General features: G+C 41.3%; 1 protein-coding gene across 1 annotated transcript; it reads left to right on the top strand.

Moving 5' to 3' along the window:
• The first annotated feature begins 1,295 nt into the window (after nt 1–1,295).
• Nucleotides 1,296–16,568, top strand: LOC129778856 (uncharacterized). The gene is made up of 3 exons (XM_055785997.1): nt 1,296–2,029; nt 2,082–4,032; nt 16,431–16,568. The coding sequence occupies exons 1-3, from the start codon at nt 1,439–1,441 to the stop codon at nt 16,457–16,459; spliced, it is 2,571 nt and encodes an 856-aa protein (XP_055641972.1). The 5' UTR covers nt 1,296–1,438; the 3' UTR covers nt 16,460–16,568.
• Nucleotides 16,569–16,869: the final 301 nt, after the last annotated feature.

Genomic DNA, 16,869 nt, shown 5'->3' with positions numbered 1-16,869 from the left:
AAAATAATTTATAATTATATATATCATTCAGTAAAGGCGTGTTGTTGCTTTGCTCTCCGAAAGCATCCGTGATTCTCCAGTTTTCTCTCTGGTGTTTCCCTTTGTTCGTTTCCTGGTGTTCCGTGCATCTCTGTTGGTACCTCCATATGACATCAGTTCGGTTTCATTTGTTCCCCGCCTTTTCAACTGTTATACTCGCGTTGACGGCATTGAGATTTGTTTACTAGTTTAGAGCGCCAAATATAATAATTGACTTTCAGACAGAATGAACACGTTTTTAAAATTAAAATTAAGAATGAAAATTAACGTCTGTGTATCAAATTAGTATTCTATTAAAATGAAAACCCCTTTTGTTTGTAGGCAGTAAAAAAATCTCATAAGAAATTTGTTTTTGAAAACAACTTTATATTAAAATGAAAAGTCTCAGTAAAAATGTCGGAAATGTACAGACAAATGGTTAAATAAGAGTTAGGAATACGTGTTTCAAGTAAATTAATAATATGATGTGAAAAATATCATTCAAATTTTAACATTTTAAAATTGGCTTCGTGTCTTCTAGTTCTAATCTGATAGAGATTACACTATCGAGTTTGGGACTCAAATTGAAAGTCGCCACCAGACATTGAGACTGATAACTGATCTGGAGAGCTGTTCATAAAGAACAGCTCTTTTAGATGAGCTGAGCTGATGTGAGCTGATGTTCATCATGATGAGCTGATTTGCAGGCCTCCAGCTCTGACATACTGATCACTTTAAATCGCGCGTTTTTTGATGTTTCATTCCACTCCATTCCTCATGTAAACAACCAAGGATGCCAGATATGATAACAACGCTCCACAAACAGTTTCGCCACATTGAAATCCGCATCGCATTGCGTTTACTATGTCAGGTCCGGTCGGTTTGCGTTCGATTTCCGCATTCGTGAACGAAACAGCTTTCCCGCGAACGAGCCCGCGCCCGCATCGCATCGTATTCACTATGTCCTCGGCCTTACACCGTGAAGTCAACGTAAAGGAACAAAACATCAAATATTTTCCCATGGAAATCGTATGGTCGCATTCACATATACCTTCAACGGCAACTTCGACGCCGGTAAAAAAGTACAAGAGAGTAGTTGACGGAAGGAGAACGGTGACGTTGTATGTGTATCGCACTTATCCCATTTTGCTCGCGTAGAATTTTAAAATAATACGGTAGAAAATGTGATATGTACTTTTATTTCTGTGAGTGTTTTTTTTTTCTTTGTGCATGAAGTCACACAATCCGTACTGAGTGGCCCCTCGTTTCATAAACAAAATTAAACTGTTGTTTGGGCGGTGTTTTTAACACAGCATGAAATAACGATTTTTGTGGTGAATCAAAACATTTGATACCGTGAGAGACAAGCGTTTCAAAATTACTTCGGTCAATGTTTTTCCTTGCAATCTAGTGCTCCGGTATGGCGCCAGCTTTCAAAAAACCGGCGAGTCGCCCAGTGAAAATGATTCAACAGGATATTGGTGTTCTGGTGGAAAACATTCGTTCTCGGGTGCAATCGACGGCGAAAAGACCCGCCGAAGGGCAGAATTCGAAATGCACGAAAAAGGTACGATTTGAGTCGGATACGCCGGATTCGAATACGAATCAACCACAGCCACACGAGAGACTGACCCCCGCTGATAATCCTTACGCAAGGGAGATCTTCATGTGTAAGACCAACGTTCGGGATATCGCGAAGGGTGTGGTGGAATCGCAACAGAAATACGACCCGCTCAAGAAGGAACAGATGATCAAGGGCTTCCGGGATAAGTTGTATCGATTTTACGCTAACGAGCCGAAGTATCGAATCAGGGATCCGCTGCATCGGTTGAGATTCGAGAGCTGTTACTACGAGTATCGGTTTTATTTGGCGTTGAATAAACCGTTGGACAGCGAAGAGGAGTATCAGGAGTATTTGGCGCAATTGACGGATGCCGGAGTGAGTGAATGTTGGGTGAGAATGAAGGACAGAAATTTGCTGCTGAAGCATGAGGAGGCTGTTGTGGCGCAGGTGAGTCGGATTGGATATAATTATGGAGCGATATTTATTTATAAATTTACAGGTTCGCACGAAAATTGGCACCAATTGGAGTGGAAAGTTGGAAAAGTTGGACACTTACCTGATGGATTCTCAGCGACGCTATGAAAAACGCCATAGGTTGATAAGTGAGAAGACGAAATATGTTTCTAGAAGTTCCGCAACATCTGTAGAAGATAATCAGCTGTTGGAAAATATTATGAACCATTCCAATGCAAACCGAAGATTTTCCAGCAGACAAATTATGCAAGTGTTCCCTGACATCAAGCACGAATTAGAACAGGCTGAAGTTGTAATATTCTCTTGGCTTCTTTTTGACGATGACGAGCTGAACAAACGGTACAAATTGGGGAATTACGGAAGGCAAGTGGCAACCGCTTCTGTTGATCGTGTTATTATCAGTAGTGGCACCTCTGATGGCGAACGAAGCTTAGATTCCGAATGTTCAGAATTCAGACAAATGCGTTCCGAAATGGCAATGACACAGCCCTCGGAAATACTTCCAATGGAGGGATCCTATTTCGCGAATACCGCCGAAGTGATCAGCGTTTTGGACCCCATGAAAAATCTTCCCGAGGAAGTAATCAATTTGGTCGATGTGCAGTCGCTCGAGCAGCCAGTTCTCGAAAATAATCTTTCAGCGGAGACGGAAAGCTCGGCGCTGCTTACCCCCGCACAGCAGGAAGTTATCCTGATAACCGATTCTCCCTCCCGGTCACCTATCGATAGCGCGAATCAATCGAATGTGAAAGAGGGGGACATTTTCTATTCGCTTGATTACTTGAGAAATTTCACCAATGTGAGGGCGGTTGTTATCGATGGTTTGAGAAGGCGTTTCAAAGGTCAGCAGCTCGAAAACAAAATGACACAGATCGATAAATACATTGCGAGGTATCATGATCGCAACCAGGAAGTCCTCTCGCAGAACAAATTACCCGAAGGATTGCGGTTATTAACACGGAAGGAACGTATGGAGAATCGGACGAAAGCGACCGCAAATAGACCTGCAATTGCGGAAGAACCAGGCGTTGAAAATCAGGCGAAACCAACTGAAGTGAACCACGCAATTCCCGAAAAGCAACGTGTGGAAAATATCGAAAGCGCAAACGTAGATAAACGATCGAATGCCGAACAAGAAAAACGACCCTCGGTGTCTCCTGTGGTCCGATCGTTGGGACACGAATTCGAAGCCAGAGTTAACATCCCTCACGTGGACACCCCAATCGTTCGAACGGTAACAGTTCGAGCCAGAACTATTCAGTATGAAGAGGATGAATCGTTTGTCCAAGCACCCCAAGTTCCGGATTCGATGCCAATGCCCGATACGGAGAATTTCATGCCAAGCGATTGCTCGACGCAGATTCCGTTCGGTGAGTTTGAGATCCCACCGTCAGCGATTCCCTTCCCTTCGCCGAATAAATCCAATTTCGGTTGTGCCATAGCTCCTCATAGTCCAATACTCAGCACCGGTTGCAATGTGTCTTCTCAAAGTCCACAGTGGCAACCACCACCACTGCCCCGGAGAGCAAGTGTACTATCCAAATCATCAGCCGGGGATCCGGCATACGATTCGGATGTTTCTAATGTCACGGTTGTGTCCAATAAAAATGCCAAATCACCGACAAAGTCTCCTCGGATTAAAGTCGAGCTGAACACAACCAGCTACGAGGGCGAGGTGGAATTTGTTCCTTTGGTTAATCGAACAATCGAAATCGAGGATTCCATGGAAGCTTCTAGCCAGATTGACGCTAATGAACTCATCGAGCGTCACGCCCAGAGAGGTGCGGCGGAGGACAGTGTAATGTTTGGTGTTCCCGCAGTGCTGCAGGGTATGGTTAATGCGTTGTTCCAGGAAAACCGGGATACAACGCTATCGCAGGGTAGTAGTTCGAATGACAGCGATAGCAGACAGGGGACGGTCGAAACTGCACCAGGAACACAGGAGCCAAATGTGGTGGGGTTTCGCAATCATACAGGTATGTTTTAGTTCGATTTATTTACCTCGCTTGATCAAAATCTTCCCCTACTTCATTGAATCAATATTACCCTGCACTAAGTTGAATACGAACCATCGTCGCTGATTTATACATCTAGCAGACAGAGTCTAAGCTTTTAAGCTGATACCGAGCGGTAGATTTTGTGGAATCCTCAATGGTAGCTCTCGCAAAGCAAATCTGATATTGTTTTTGTACTCTTTCAATCGCGAGGATTTGTGTTACGTGATACGGACACCAAATCGGAGCGGCATATTTCAAGATATTACGTACCAACGGTACCAACGAACAATACAACACCTTGAGAGCATAAATATCAGTGAAGTTAGAGGTAAATCGGCGGATGCTTTTGCGGTGATTGTATCTATGTGCTCATTAAAACTAAGCTTGGAATCGAATGTAACGCCCAGATCACACACTGTTTGTATTCGTTCAACAGGATCAAGCCCCAACAAGTAACGGCAAATGAGCGGATTGGTACCACGAGTGAAAGTTACCACCTTACATTTGTTACTATTAACCCGCATACCATTATTGTCGTATCATGTCAATAACATATTTAAATCTTCCGGTAAGGCTGTGAAGTCCGTGGAACATGAGACGATACGTAACAATTTCAAATCATCCGCGATAGATTGGTTGAAAGATGACAGCAGGATTTCCAGGTCGTTCACAAAGTGGCCTGAGCCGTCATCCCTTCGATCTCAGGAATGGTGCGAGCTACCAAATTGTTAGTAGTGTCAATTGAAAGTTGGCACAACGTCCTTTTTGTTTCCATTTCTGTTCCCTTTTTCGTGTCCGTTCCCATTTCTGTTACCATTTCCGTTTTTGTTTCCATTTCCGGTTTCCGTTTTTGTTTCCGTTTCCGTTTCTGGTTTCCTGTTTCTGGTTTTCGGTTTCCGGAAACCGTGATCATTACGTAACAAAATTCCATTTTTATTCCTGAATAAACTCACGCGCCCCTAGCTTCGATTCTGAGACCAAAAGAGGTGTGTTTCCCGAGCGAAGATGATAAAGCACGTGTTGTAATGGGCAGTAAGCAGGCACCGCTTAATGCAGCTCGAATATTGCGTTAATCTACCGAATCATGATTTTGTCATGGCTGGAAAACATAAGCTTTTCCGTCTGTTATCGCAGAATGCAAAACAAAGCTAGGGCACCTCGATCATGCTGAAGTTGTTCTATGCAGTGTTCCAATATGCGTTGCAATTTGTTCAGGAAGGCACTGTTCTTCGAACGCATTTCCTCATGGGTTCGATTTTCAAAGTATGTGCGAGCTGCCTGAATTCGAGATTAATCGGTACCGAAAAATAATCAAGCCAGTAGCCATAGTTAATGTGGATGGGGGATCAGACGAGAATCCTCGTTTTAAAAAGGTCATAGGTCAATCAATTGAATTTTGATGCAATATTAGATGCTACAAATTCTCCAGCACGCAGTGCATTCAACTGAGTTGGATTGTCTCTTTTCCGGCAGGTTAAATACTTCTTCGTGATCATGAGGAATCTCACTTGGATGAAAAACTCGAAACCCGGAATTGGAAATAAAACATTTTAGTATGCAGGGGAATCGTTAGCTGATTTGTGGAATAACCTTGCGAACGATGGATATCCCGTCAAAGCAGAATATAGGGGAAGGGTGGTAAATACCTTAAGTAAACGTTGATTTTTTCTTGAATTTCACAAAAAATATATAGCTATCTCACCACAAATTGAAAGTTTAGGTCTCTTTTTTTAATAAAATTTGTCTTTGATGCAGAAATTTTGCAAAATGAATGTGGCCGGCATTTAAAAAAAAAATAAGATTGAGTCGGGAAAGACGGACACCTGGGGTGGGAAAGATGCCCACTATCTGAAAATTCAAGTTTATGTACTCAATAAGTTTTGGTGGTTTTCAAATAGGGCTTAAACATGATCGAGCAAAAAGGCTTGGGCTTGCAATTTGTATCATTTTCCCATGTCTAAAATAGCTTCCGGCATTCGGAAAGACAAATTCGAATTACATTTTCAAAACCGCTCTGCTGATTCGTCCATGATATCTGGTTGCACTTGCAAACGTAGTTAGTGGGTATCTGTTAAACAAAGAAGAAGGAGATGATCAATTTGTTTCAAAAACGAAATGTTCGTCTTTAGTCGGTGGAGTGTCCGTCTTACCCGATTAGTATTTTGTTTTCATCAATATTTCTGGAGTAAAAATAATAAAACTTCACCGCTGATTCGATAAATTGGAAGAGAAGTGATGGTAAAACACTCATGTAGCGAAAAATACCCCAACAAATTACTCGATAACAATGAGAATTTTATCTTCTGCAGACGAAAATTTAGATCGAGCTGCTCTCTGTGGATTATTTTTTGTTTTTATTAATAAATTTAACCCGTCTTTCCCGACTTCCCCCTTTTAAGTCCGCAAACTCCCAAATCGACGGAGCGGAATTAGTACAATATCAAGCCGAGTTGCTTGCTCGTCACGTAAAGACATCCTAAGACCTTTTGCAGGTAGTGAAATGTAACGGTAGGAACTGCCGCATTGAACGAAGGAATAGTTATTTTTGTGTAAATCAACATCAATTTATACCAGTCCATGGTTTTCTCAGCTAAACGCCAGATGATTTGAAAGCACCAATCCCAACAGATGTGAGCATTAATTTTCCATTTCGGTTTGTTCGAAATCTTATGAACTTGTCGAAAGTTCTTCCGAAGTCACTACTTGCATATAAAGAACTTTCGTCTAAACATTTGATTCCGACCTGGACCGATATCTGATTTTTTTACGTTGACATTCTCTTCACTTAAAAAAAGCTAAAAATTTTTCAAACGACTTTCACTTTGGGTACAGATTAGCGTTAAGTAACATGAGGGGGAGGAGGTTCGTCTTGCGTTACTTTTTGTTACATAGGGGGGGGGGGAGGTGGTCCAAAACCCTCGTTTTTAGCGTTACGTAATTTGTGCACGACGCCTAAGCAACTAGCAAACTGCAATACGCAATATACAACAGTCAACATATTTTGTTGTTTTTCGCATACCAGAGCAATAAAAACCCTGACATTATGCAAACAAAATATGGGCGATAAGTTGCTCTTCAACCGACACGCCGTGTTGCTCTGTAAAGGCGACAGCGATATCGTATTGCGTCGTTGTGTGAGATCAACAAAAATTAAATGGAAAAATTCATTGGCGATGATATTGCTTATTGCATGTTAACAGTTGCTTATTGCTCCGGTGTGCGAGCCGCCTTAGATTTCAGAACCACAAAATGTTTGTTTGTTCTACGCACTGAAAAGCGATATTCGGCCGTGATTATTTCAATTATTTCATATTTAAATTCATTTTAACCATTAAATGATGTCAGTAAATGGTAAGAAAGTTAGATTTTTGTATATTTACAATGATTTTAACACGCGATTGGACCAAAGTCATAGATAATCTTCGAAATTTTTAGGTTAGTTAATGCATATAGGTTATGAGTACTAGCTTCCGGACATTTTTCAGGTGTTCATACTGGGGATAACAGCGATGAAATCGACACCACATTAAGTTTGTTGATATCATTGATTATGTAGGGGATTCCGTATGGCCGATACGAGAAGGATCTGCAGTATTTGAAGCGCAACATATGCCGCCCATCGTTTGCCTAGTTAAGAAAATGTAAATAACAACACTTATATCTAGCCATTTTCTATATGTTATGCATGAAACAATATAAAATGATCGTGAAGCAATAGATATTCGCCTTCTTGTAAGTTTTTCGCTTGTCTATATAAAGTATTATTTTATAAATCATATATATCAAAGATGTCAAAACTTTGAGTGCTTTGAGGCACCCCTAAATCATGTCCGATTTAGCTGAAATTTTGCACAGCTCATTTTTTGGGCCAATAAACAAAATGTAGTCATAATGGTACGTGGCAAGATCGACGACGTGATATCGAGCAGGAAGCAGATGGCCTTAAACCTTACCCAGTCATGGTGTATCACAGAAGTTCCGAGCATAAATCCCTAAAAACAATAATTATTCCTTTCACCAAAAAGAAAAAAACAGCATCTGCAGTGTTTACATCTTTGGGGAGAGAATATAAATTGCAGCGCTTCAGTGAAATATCTACGCGTGATCCTAGATGCTAAACTAAACTGGAATGCACACTTAGACTCAACAATCAAATAGACCGATACAGCCCTATGGTCATGTTCTAAAAAGATAGGCAGAATATGGGTCCTTAAACCTAGAATGGTTATGTGGATCTATCCGCCACGATACTCGCCACTCCAGTATCCTGAATCTCCGACCCGTAGGACCATTCTCAAAAATGAACAGTGATTGGATGGAACCTAGGACATTCCATACAGTGTGGTGTGGATGAAGGTGGTCCCAGTGTTCGTAATGGTTCAATCATGTTCTACACTGGTGGGTCGAAAATGGGAATCAGAACAGGTGCCGGAGTGCATGGTCCCAGAACAAAAATCTTTTGGGTTATGGAAAACTGGCCAACAGTTTTTCAGGCAGAAATAGCTGCAAAAATAGAATGTTTAAATGTCTGCCTCAAAAAAATATAGACATGCTAACATCTGCATATTCTCGAACAGTTAAGTGGCACTTTTAAATGTTCTTCAAAAATTGTCTGGGAATGCATCTCCCTTTAACAGCAATTAAGTCACATAAGTTCGGTACAACTGTACTGGATTCCTGGCCATTGCGGTATAGAGGGAAACGAGCGAGCAGATGAACTTGTCAGGAATGGCTCAAGCTCACCCTTCACTACCAAAACCTTTCTGTGGAGCCCTGGGAAATTTGGTCTGCGTCGCCGATCAGTATTATAAATAAATTTTATCAGAGTATTCCTGATTGGCACCTATCTCGCCAAGGCTTTCAATCTAGTCCTTCATCAGTAAGCAGTAGATAGGCGTCTGAGTTTTGCCAAAGCTCACATGAACCGACAGTGGTGCATGGTATGTTATTACAAAGAATGTTCCCAAAAGAATACATTTTGCTATACACCATAACGAAAAGTTCTTCAATGTATAGGTTATTTTCACTGTTCAATTTGGATGGTCTTGATGATTTCAACGGGTACTGGCGTGATTTACGAAAGAAGGAACAGTATTTTTCAACCAGGAATTTTGGTGGAGGTTCGTGCATTGTTTAGGCGGGATTCTGTGCAACCGGAAAGCTCAAGATAGCTTTCACATCATTCAAGGATTACATACATGTTCTGGAATTCTCTCTGCTACCATTTTTGCGTGGATATCGTCACAGAAAATTCACATTCCAGCAAAACAATGCTACTATTCATGCCAGCAAGGAATCTAAGCAATGGATTAAGGACCAAAAACTTAATTTTTTGGACTAGCAGGCTCGCTCTCCAGACTTGAATCCTGTTGAAAATCTTAGGGGGATCCTTGTATGCAAAATCTTCACTTAGGTAAAACGGTACACCACGATAGAAGAGCTCAAAGTCACAATACTAATGAATTTTTAAATGGTCTTATGGAGCCGATCTGGCGTAGTGGTAACATCCATACCTCTCACGCTGAAGATCACGAGTTCAATTCTCACTCCCAACATTCTTCCAAAATTGGAAGTAAAAAGTGACGAACCAGCCAAAAGTGTTGAAAGTCACTATAATACAGATATAAAAAAAATAAATAAATGGTCTTATAGAAAGTGGACAGCTGAAATTATCATATTTAAGTACAATAAATAAACGAACAACTCTTTTGAACGAAATTGACGTTAAATATACTTTATTCTAAGCATTCAACAATGTTGTATCTTGTTGAAATTCTAACTGTTTGTATTGCAATGGAATAGAATCAGGGTGGTCTTATAGAAGTTGAACAGAGTGTATGTCGTTTATTTATCGGCAACACAGCTTGTGATGAAGATGCTTTACTGGATTTTCCAATAAGACCTGAGTAATTAACAGCATTAGGATCTAACGGATACAATCAGTGGCGTCGAGTAAAGCTTTTGCACCCGGGTGGAAGAGTTTATTTGCACCCCCTCGTCGCCAGAAAAGTAGAAACATTTGCACCCAGGGAAGGGTCTGCGTCGCACCCGGGGCGGTCGTGGTCGATTTGCCCCCTCCCCCCGTCAGAAATCATAGTTATCCAATTTCTTCATATGAATAAGGTTCATTCTGTACCCCTAAAATCGTGCACCCGGGGACGATCTGCCCCCTCCGCACCCCCCAGTCGACGCCACTGGATACAATCCACATCTCCGGAATCCGTCGATCAATGTCGATTGTTCGACTGTTCGATTGGTTCGTCATTCTATCAGTTTTCGAGTGATCTGAAAAAGCTGACGTCCAGCAGCTAAATTGATTGAGCAGAATTTTGTGGAAGATAAACCAGGATTATGTTTTTTCTTCCGTACATAGCAGCATCGTTTCATAAGAGACATGTGACTTATACCAATTTTTAACAAGCCAAGGGTTAAAAACATTCTTGAGAAACAGGAATAATCCGAGACATCCAACCCGATCCCGTTCTTGCTGCGGCCCAGCTTCTCTGCCTGATCTCTTTTGGAATTCTGGATTTGTACGGGTATAGCATCAACGTTGCCGCTAACTGCGCGGCTGCGTTTCCACAAAACAGTGCAGTGTAAGATTCTCGATCGATGTTAACTACCTTTGCCTGGACGTTTTTTTTGCCCTGAACCAGTTGAAACCAGTTCCTTTGTAGGTATTGTATGTACTGCTGTTTCATCCAAATTGAACATCTGTTTCGAAAATCTCAAGTAGAAATATGGGTGTTCTTGTTCCAGTCATGTTTATTTTGGTGATAACCGATCGAGTTTGCAATGAAAAGATGTCAAAAACTAATCAATCAATGCAGCATACCTGTATCTTTCAGTTTTGACGTAGAACTACGTCTTTCAGGAAGAGTGCCAAATCAGAAAACAGGTCACGTTTTTATGAAATAAAGTTAATGTTAATAACTATTTTCACAGCGAACGGATTCTGATGATTTGCATACTAATCGAATTAGAAATTCTCTAAGATTTGTTTGATATGCAATACATTACAATTCCCTTATCCCTTCTTCTTCTTTTTGGTTGGCACTAACGTTCCCAGTGGAACTTTGGCCTTCTCAACGTAAGTATTGCTTGTGTCATTTTTTATTAGTAGTACTTAGTTGAGATTTCTATGCCGAAAAACACGCCTTGAATGTATTCTGGAGTGGCAAGCTCTAGAATACGCGTGACTACAGTGCAAATCGAAAGAAATTTCTTTGGCGAAAAATCCCCCGGCCAGAACGAACGTTCGTTTCTGCTCGTTTCCAACTTATTTGGTATAAATATGCCATCCACGATTTGAACCCACATCAAGAGACGAATGAACTCTCAGAGTTTAAAGTCTCTATAATTCAAAACCTGAACTTGGACCTACACCATTTCTCGTTTGGTGGTCATCGGAGAATGGATTCTTTCCCTGCCAGGGAAGGAGGAGTATGGAGTAGAGTTTTTTTTTCCACTCATGGAATGGAATAAAACCACAGTTGCGAGCGAAGAGGAAGTAAGTGCAACACAACGAGCGGACATCACTCATACTTAATGTTGATTTCACACACATAGACACACACAGCTCAATGCAAGAATGGAAGATATTGCGAAACGGCAATGCAATTTCATCCGCATCCTCTACACACCCTCGGAGAAGAGGAAGCCCTCCGTATCAAAGTGTGCTTCGAAAAAGAAGATGTCAGCAGCATACGGAAAATGTTTGTATTAGTGCGGATATGGAAGAGTATCCAGAATTTTGGAATACGAACTGCATATACACTGCATTTATTTAAATACAACGTATCTTCCATGGAAGTATGCTTTCAAATCCCAGTAGAAAAACCTTACAGTTTTCCACCCGAAACTTTTAAATAGACCCTTATATTGAAAGGTTAGACGTAGTCCCACGTCAAAACAAGCGGATTGAATAATATAATTCCGTGGTTCTGCGTCGAAAATGCGGTCGTGTCCTAGATACAACCCTTTACAATTTTTGACGTAGGACTACGTCTAACCGGAAGATATAGGGGGTGAAATGAAAATCTAGGCACTGAACAAGCAGGAAAAAATGCAAGATTTGGAACGCTTATAACTCGAATATTTCTCAATAGATCGCAAAGGTTTTTGCATCAATTGATAGGAAATATATCTACGCATCTATCATAACGAATAACATTTCATTTTTCTTGAGCTAAATAATTGAATAATTGTGAAATATCAAGCATTGTCCAAATGCACTATGTGCCCATTTTTGATTGGTCCATTTTGTGCTCCTCAAATCGTACCAAAACGGGCAGCCAGAGCAGCAGCGAAATACAATGAAGCACGATTGGAAAGGAAAAAGAAAAAAATATGAACGAAACATTGGTCGCAGTCTCACACATGCGTAATTCTCGAGCCAGCCAGTCAGCTTAAAAATCCCCGCTCCGCTGCCGTAGCGATCATTCTCATCTAAACCGTACACCACATCGTTTCGCATCACATCACCTCACATCAACAAACCAACACAAGCCGCCATGTCTGGATATGGCAAAGGAGTTTCCAAAAATCCCGCTCGAGCCGTGTTGGCTTGCAGTTCCCCGTAGGTGTATTCGCCAATTGCTCCGCAAGGGTAGCTAGGCCGAGCGCGTTGATACCAGTGCACCAGTCCACCTAGCCGGCGTTATATAGTTTCGGCCGCCGTAGTGATCGAGTTAGCTGGCAAAGCTGCTCGCGACGATAAGAAAACTCGCCTACAGAACAGACGAGAGGCAAACGCAATCGCAAAACGGCATCAGGTAGAAGAAGGAAAAAGTTTGTTTATACAGTCTGAAAAGCGCCGGTGGCAAAAACCTGCCACCGTAAAAGACGGCGCTTTTCAGTGTCATTAAACCATTCAAAGAAGAGTTATTAAAAGCTATTCACACTACCAATGCATTCTAAAGTGACATAATATGACATATAATATGAACTGAATTATTTTGTTTATGCTTGTTTTTGAGCTTATTGGCGGTTAGGGTCTTTTAAATTGATCACTCAGTTTTCACAAACCCAGATATGGTGTCCGAATTAAAAGTGGCTTCAAATTACAATACATTGTATGCAGGATGGCATTACCGAATTTTCTCGATAGCAAGGACTGCTTTCTTTGGTTGATAACTGATGTTGAAAATTGACTGACGTTACATCTGCATTGTATAGAAACATAACTAAGGAGCAACATGATGAGCTATGTATTTCCTGCTGCTCTGTTCTTATTTTAAAGGACTTCAATCCGAAGGTCATCCGTACCTGTATTTACTGTTTGTTTTTAAGAACGCTTATAGCTCGTCTATTTCTCGACAGATCGTAGAGTTCGTCTCCAAAACCTCAGTTCTTTTTCATTTTTATTTACATTGTTTGCGGAGACTAAAAAAATTTAACAATTCATTCGTCTCCGAAACCACAGTTTAAGGTACGGTAATGTGCTCAATAGTGAAATATATGATAGTGAATGAGCTGATGACCACCTATGCATTCCCTATCACAGCCATCATTTTGATAGTACGATATGTGCATACGCCAAAAGATGCCCGGCGTTGAACATTTAATAAGTAAAAAGCCTTCAGAAAACAATCAAGAATCAACTATAAGACAGTGAGAAAAAAATGATAAAGTTTGTAAAAAAACGCAAAAACACAACACCAAAGGTTCTTTTCAGAACTCCCAACATGTTCATAAAGAGTAAACAGTAAACTAATCCATAGTTCAGGTAGATAGGTAGGTATTCACGTAGGAGAAGAAAATAAGACAATATATTCAAAATATACATTTAGCAAAAGCTGTCCCCTTTGTATAGTCCTACGTCACTCCGGTTATGTCCCCGACATTACCCACCCGTATTTTTTATTACTATCCGGAGATTTTTAATCGTTTACACTCTGTAAATTGATAACAACTATGGACAATGTTCTTAGCCACTTTGCTAAGAAAAACAACAAAAATGGCGAATGACAGGTCGACGAACGATATTGACTGAAATTTATGTATCAGGCTGTCAAAAAAGTCCTGCGGTATTTCCGCGAGGTGTCGTTGTAAGCGCGTATTTCTAGTTGTATTCATTGTATCGAGTCATACTATAGCTTGTTGGAAAGGTATTTAGGTAAAGCGCGCTATAATATAGTCCTTGACAGTGTTTTGTTTGGTTAAGTCGTTCGTGAGTTATAGTGTCGCAAATATGGAGCAAAATAAAGACAAAATCCGACATATTTTACAGTACTACTATGACAAAGGCAAAAATGCATCTCAAACTGCCAATAAAATTTGTGCAGTTTATGGACCCGATACAGTTTCTATTTCCACCGCACAACGATGGTTTCAACGTTTTCGTTCTGGTGTAGAAGTCGTCGAAGATGCGCCCCGCTCCGGAAGGCCTGTCGTCGAAAATTGCGACAAAATCGCTGAATTAGCCGAGAAAGACCGGCATAGTAGCAGCCGTAGCATCGGCCAAGAGCTGGGGCCGATTAACCATTTGAAGAAGCTTGGATTCACAAAGAAGCTCGATGTATGGGTGCCACACACGTTGACGCAAAAAAAACATCTTTGACCGTATCGACGCATGTGAATCGCTGCTGAATCGCAACAAAATCGACCCGTTTCTGAAGCGGATGGTGACTGACGATGAAAAGTGGGTCACTTACGACAACGTGAAGCGCAAACGGTCGTGGTCGAAGCCCGCTGAAGCGGCTCAGACGGTGGCCAAGCCCTCATTAACGGCCAGGAAGGTTCTGCTGTGTGTTTGGTGGGATTGTCAAGGAATAATCTATTATGAGCTGCTTCCCTATGGCCAAACGCTCAATTCGGACCTGTACTGTCAACAACTGGACCGCTTAAAGGTAGCACTCATGAAGAAGAGGCCATCTTTGATAAACAGAGGCCGCATTGTCTTCCATCAGGACAACGCCAGGCCACACACTTCTTTGGTGACGCGCCAGAAGCTCCGGGAGCTCGGTTGGGAGGTTCTTTTGCATCCGCCGTATAGTCCGGACCTTGCACCAAGTGACTACCACCTGTTTTTGTCCATGGCGAACGAGCTAGGTAGTCAGAAGTTAGCCACAAAAGAGGCCTGTGAAAATTGGCTATCCGAGTTTTTTTGCCAATAAGGAAGCGAGCTTCTATAACAGGGGTATTATGAAGTTGGCATCTCGTTAGGAACAAGTCATCGAACTAAACGGCGCATATTTGACTTAAAACAGATGATTGTAACTAATTTTATGAACAAATGAAAATTCAAAAAAAAAAAATACCGCAGGACTCTTTTGACAGCCTAATAGTTAAGCGTAACTAATAGCGGGTTTACATTAGGGAGATCTATAGCTATAGATGGATTTATTCACGCGAAAATAGATGTAAACGGGTGAGAATATATATGATACATTTCTTCGAGGTATATATAACCACTTTGAATAGAATATATTTAGGCATATGTAAACGCTGGTGAATTTCTCACTGCGGAAAAATCACTAAAGTTGAATGCAGTTCTACTTGAAGTGAATAAATTCACCGAAAATATGAATATATTCATTCTTCTTCTTCTTCTTTGTTTTTAAGAGGCTTTAAACTTTGAAGTTCATTCGCCTCTGACATATTCATTATATAAGTTCGCATTGGTGTAAACGGTTGATGCGATTTCTATAAATCTCATCATATTTCTTCACACGAATATATCACTAGTTTAAACCCACCATAATAGTACTTGGTTGCCAATTTTTCAAATAATTATAGTTGTGCAAGTATAAAGAAAAATAATTTATCAGAAGAAATAAGGTAGGTAGTGTGAAAAACAGTATTTTATGTCAAGTGGGTGGAATTATGGTGCTCCTTTGGCCGAGTGGTTAGCGTCATAACTAACATGCCGGGTGTTCGGGTTCGATTCCCGTTCTGGTCGGGGGAATTTTTCGTCAAAGAAATTTCCTCCGACTTGCACTGTGATCACGCGTATTCTAGAGCTTGCCACTCAGAATGCATTCAAGGCGTGTTATTTGGCATAGAAATCTCAACTAAGTACTAATAAAAATGACGCAAGTAATACTACGTTGAGACGGCGAAGTTCCTCTAGGAACGTTAGTGCCATTGAAGAAGAAGAAGAAGAAGGGTGGAATTATGCACTGGCTGGTATAAGGGAGCTTCACGGTACTTGCGGGGTTTTTTATTATTAGTAGTATTTAGTTGAGATTTCTTATGCCAAATAAAACGTCTTGAATGTATTCCGGATTGGCAAGCTCTAGAATAAGCGTGATCAAAGTGCAAGTCGGAAGAAATTTTATTGACGAAAAATCCACCGGCCTGAACGGGAATTGAACCCGAAGCCTCGGCATGATAACGTGTCATTCAAATACTAGATAATCGATTCTCTGTTTCAGCAACACCCAGGAGACGAAGCGCCACATAGAGCCTAGTATCTACCGCGCTACGCATGATCGCATCATATCTCACGGACCTCCGTCGGTACCATCATTCCGACTAGTTTCCCCACTCAACAGTAGACCTTCGCCCTTTGCCACACGGAAACGCTTCCTCACACGGGTGGATATCTCATCGGTAAAATTCTTCCGCCATCCTTCCATATGCGCCCAACAGCATCACTTGGAGGTTGCCCTGTCGTACAAACAGGAAGGAACATTCAAACTTATTGTGACCGACCACGAGGTGCGCAAATTGCTCCACATGTCCGCTGGAGAGCGTGGTTGGAAGGCTCTCATCGGAACACTGAATCACATCGGAAGGTTCGAGTACACTCGATTCAGGGCAGCAAATCGTCAAGAGTTCGCCATGATGAGTATCAGCGAGAAGGTATTGTAT

Source organism: Toxorhynchites rutilus, chromosome 3 (genome assembly GCF_029784135.1).
Source record: "Toxorhynchites rutilus septentrionalis strain SRP chromosome 3, ASM2978413v1, whole genome shotgun sequence".
In the NCBI taxonomy this organism is placed as follows: Eukaryota; Metazoa; Arthropoda; class Insecta; order Diptera; family Culicidae; genus Toxorhynchites; species Toxorhynchites rutilus.
This window is presented reverse-complemented; position numbering and strand designations above follow the sequence as displayed.

Bases quoted from the DNA above. Each gene is read 5' to 3' on its own strand.
- LOC129778856 (XM_055785997.1), top strand. From the start codon at position 1,439: ATGGCGCCAGCTTTCAAAAAACCGGCGAGTCGCCCAGTGAAAATGATT. The intron at 2,030-2,081 runs GTGAGTCGGATT...ATAAATTTACAG, and splicing joins AGGAGGCTGTTGTGGCGCAG to GTTCGCACGAAAATTGGCAC. The intron at 4,033-16,430 runs GTATGTTTTAGT...TCTCTGTTTCAG, and splicing joins GGGGTTTCGCAATCATACAG to CAACACCCAGGAGACGAAGC.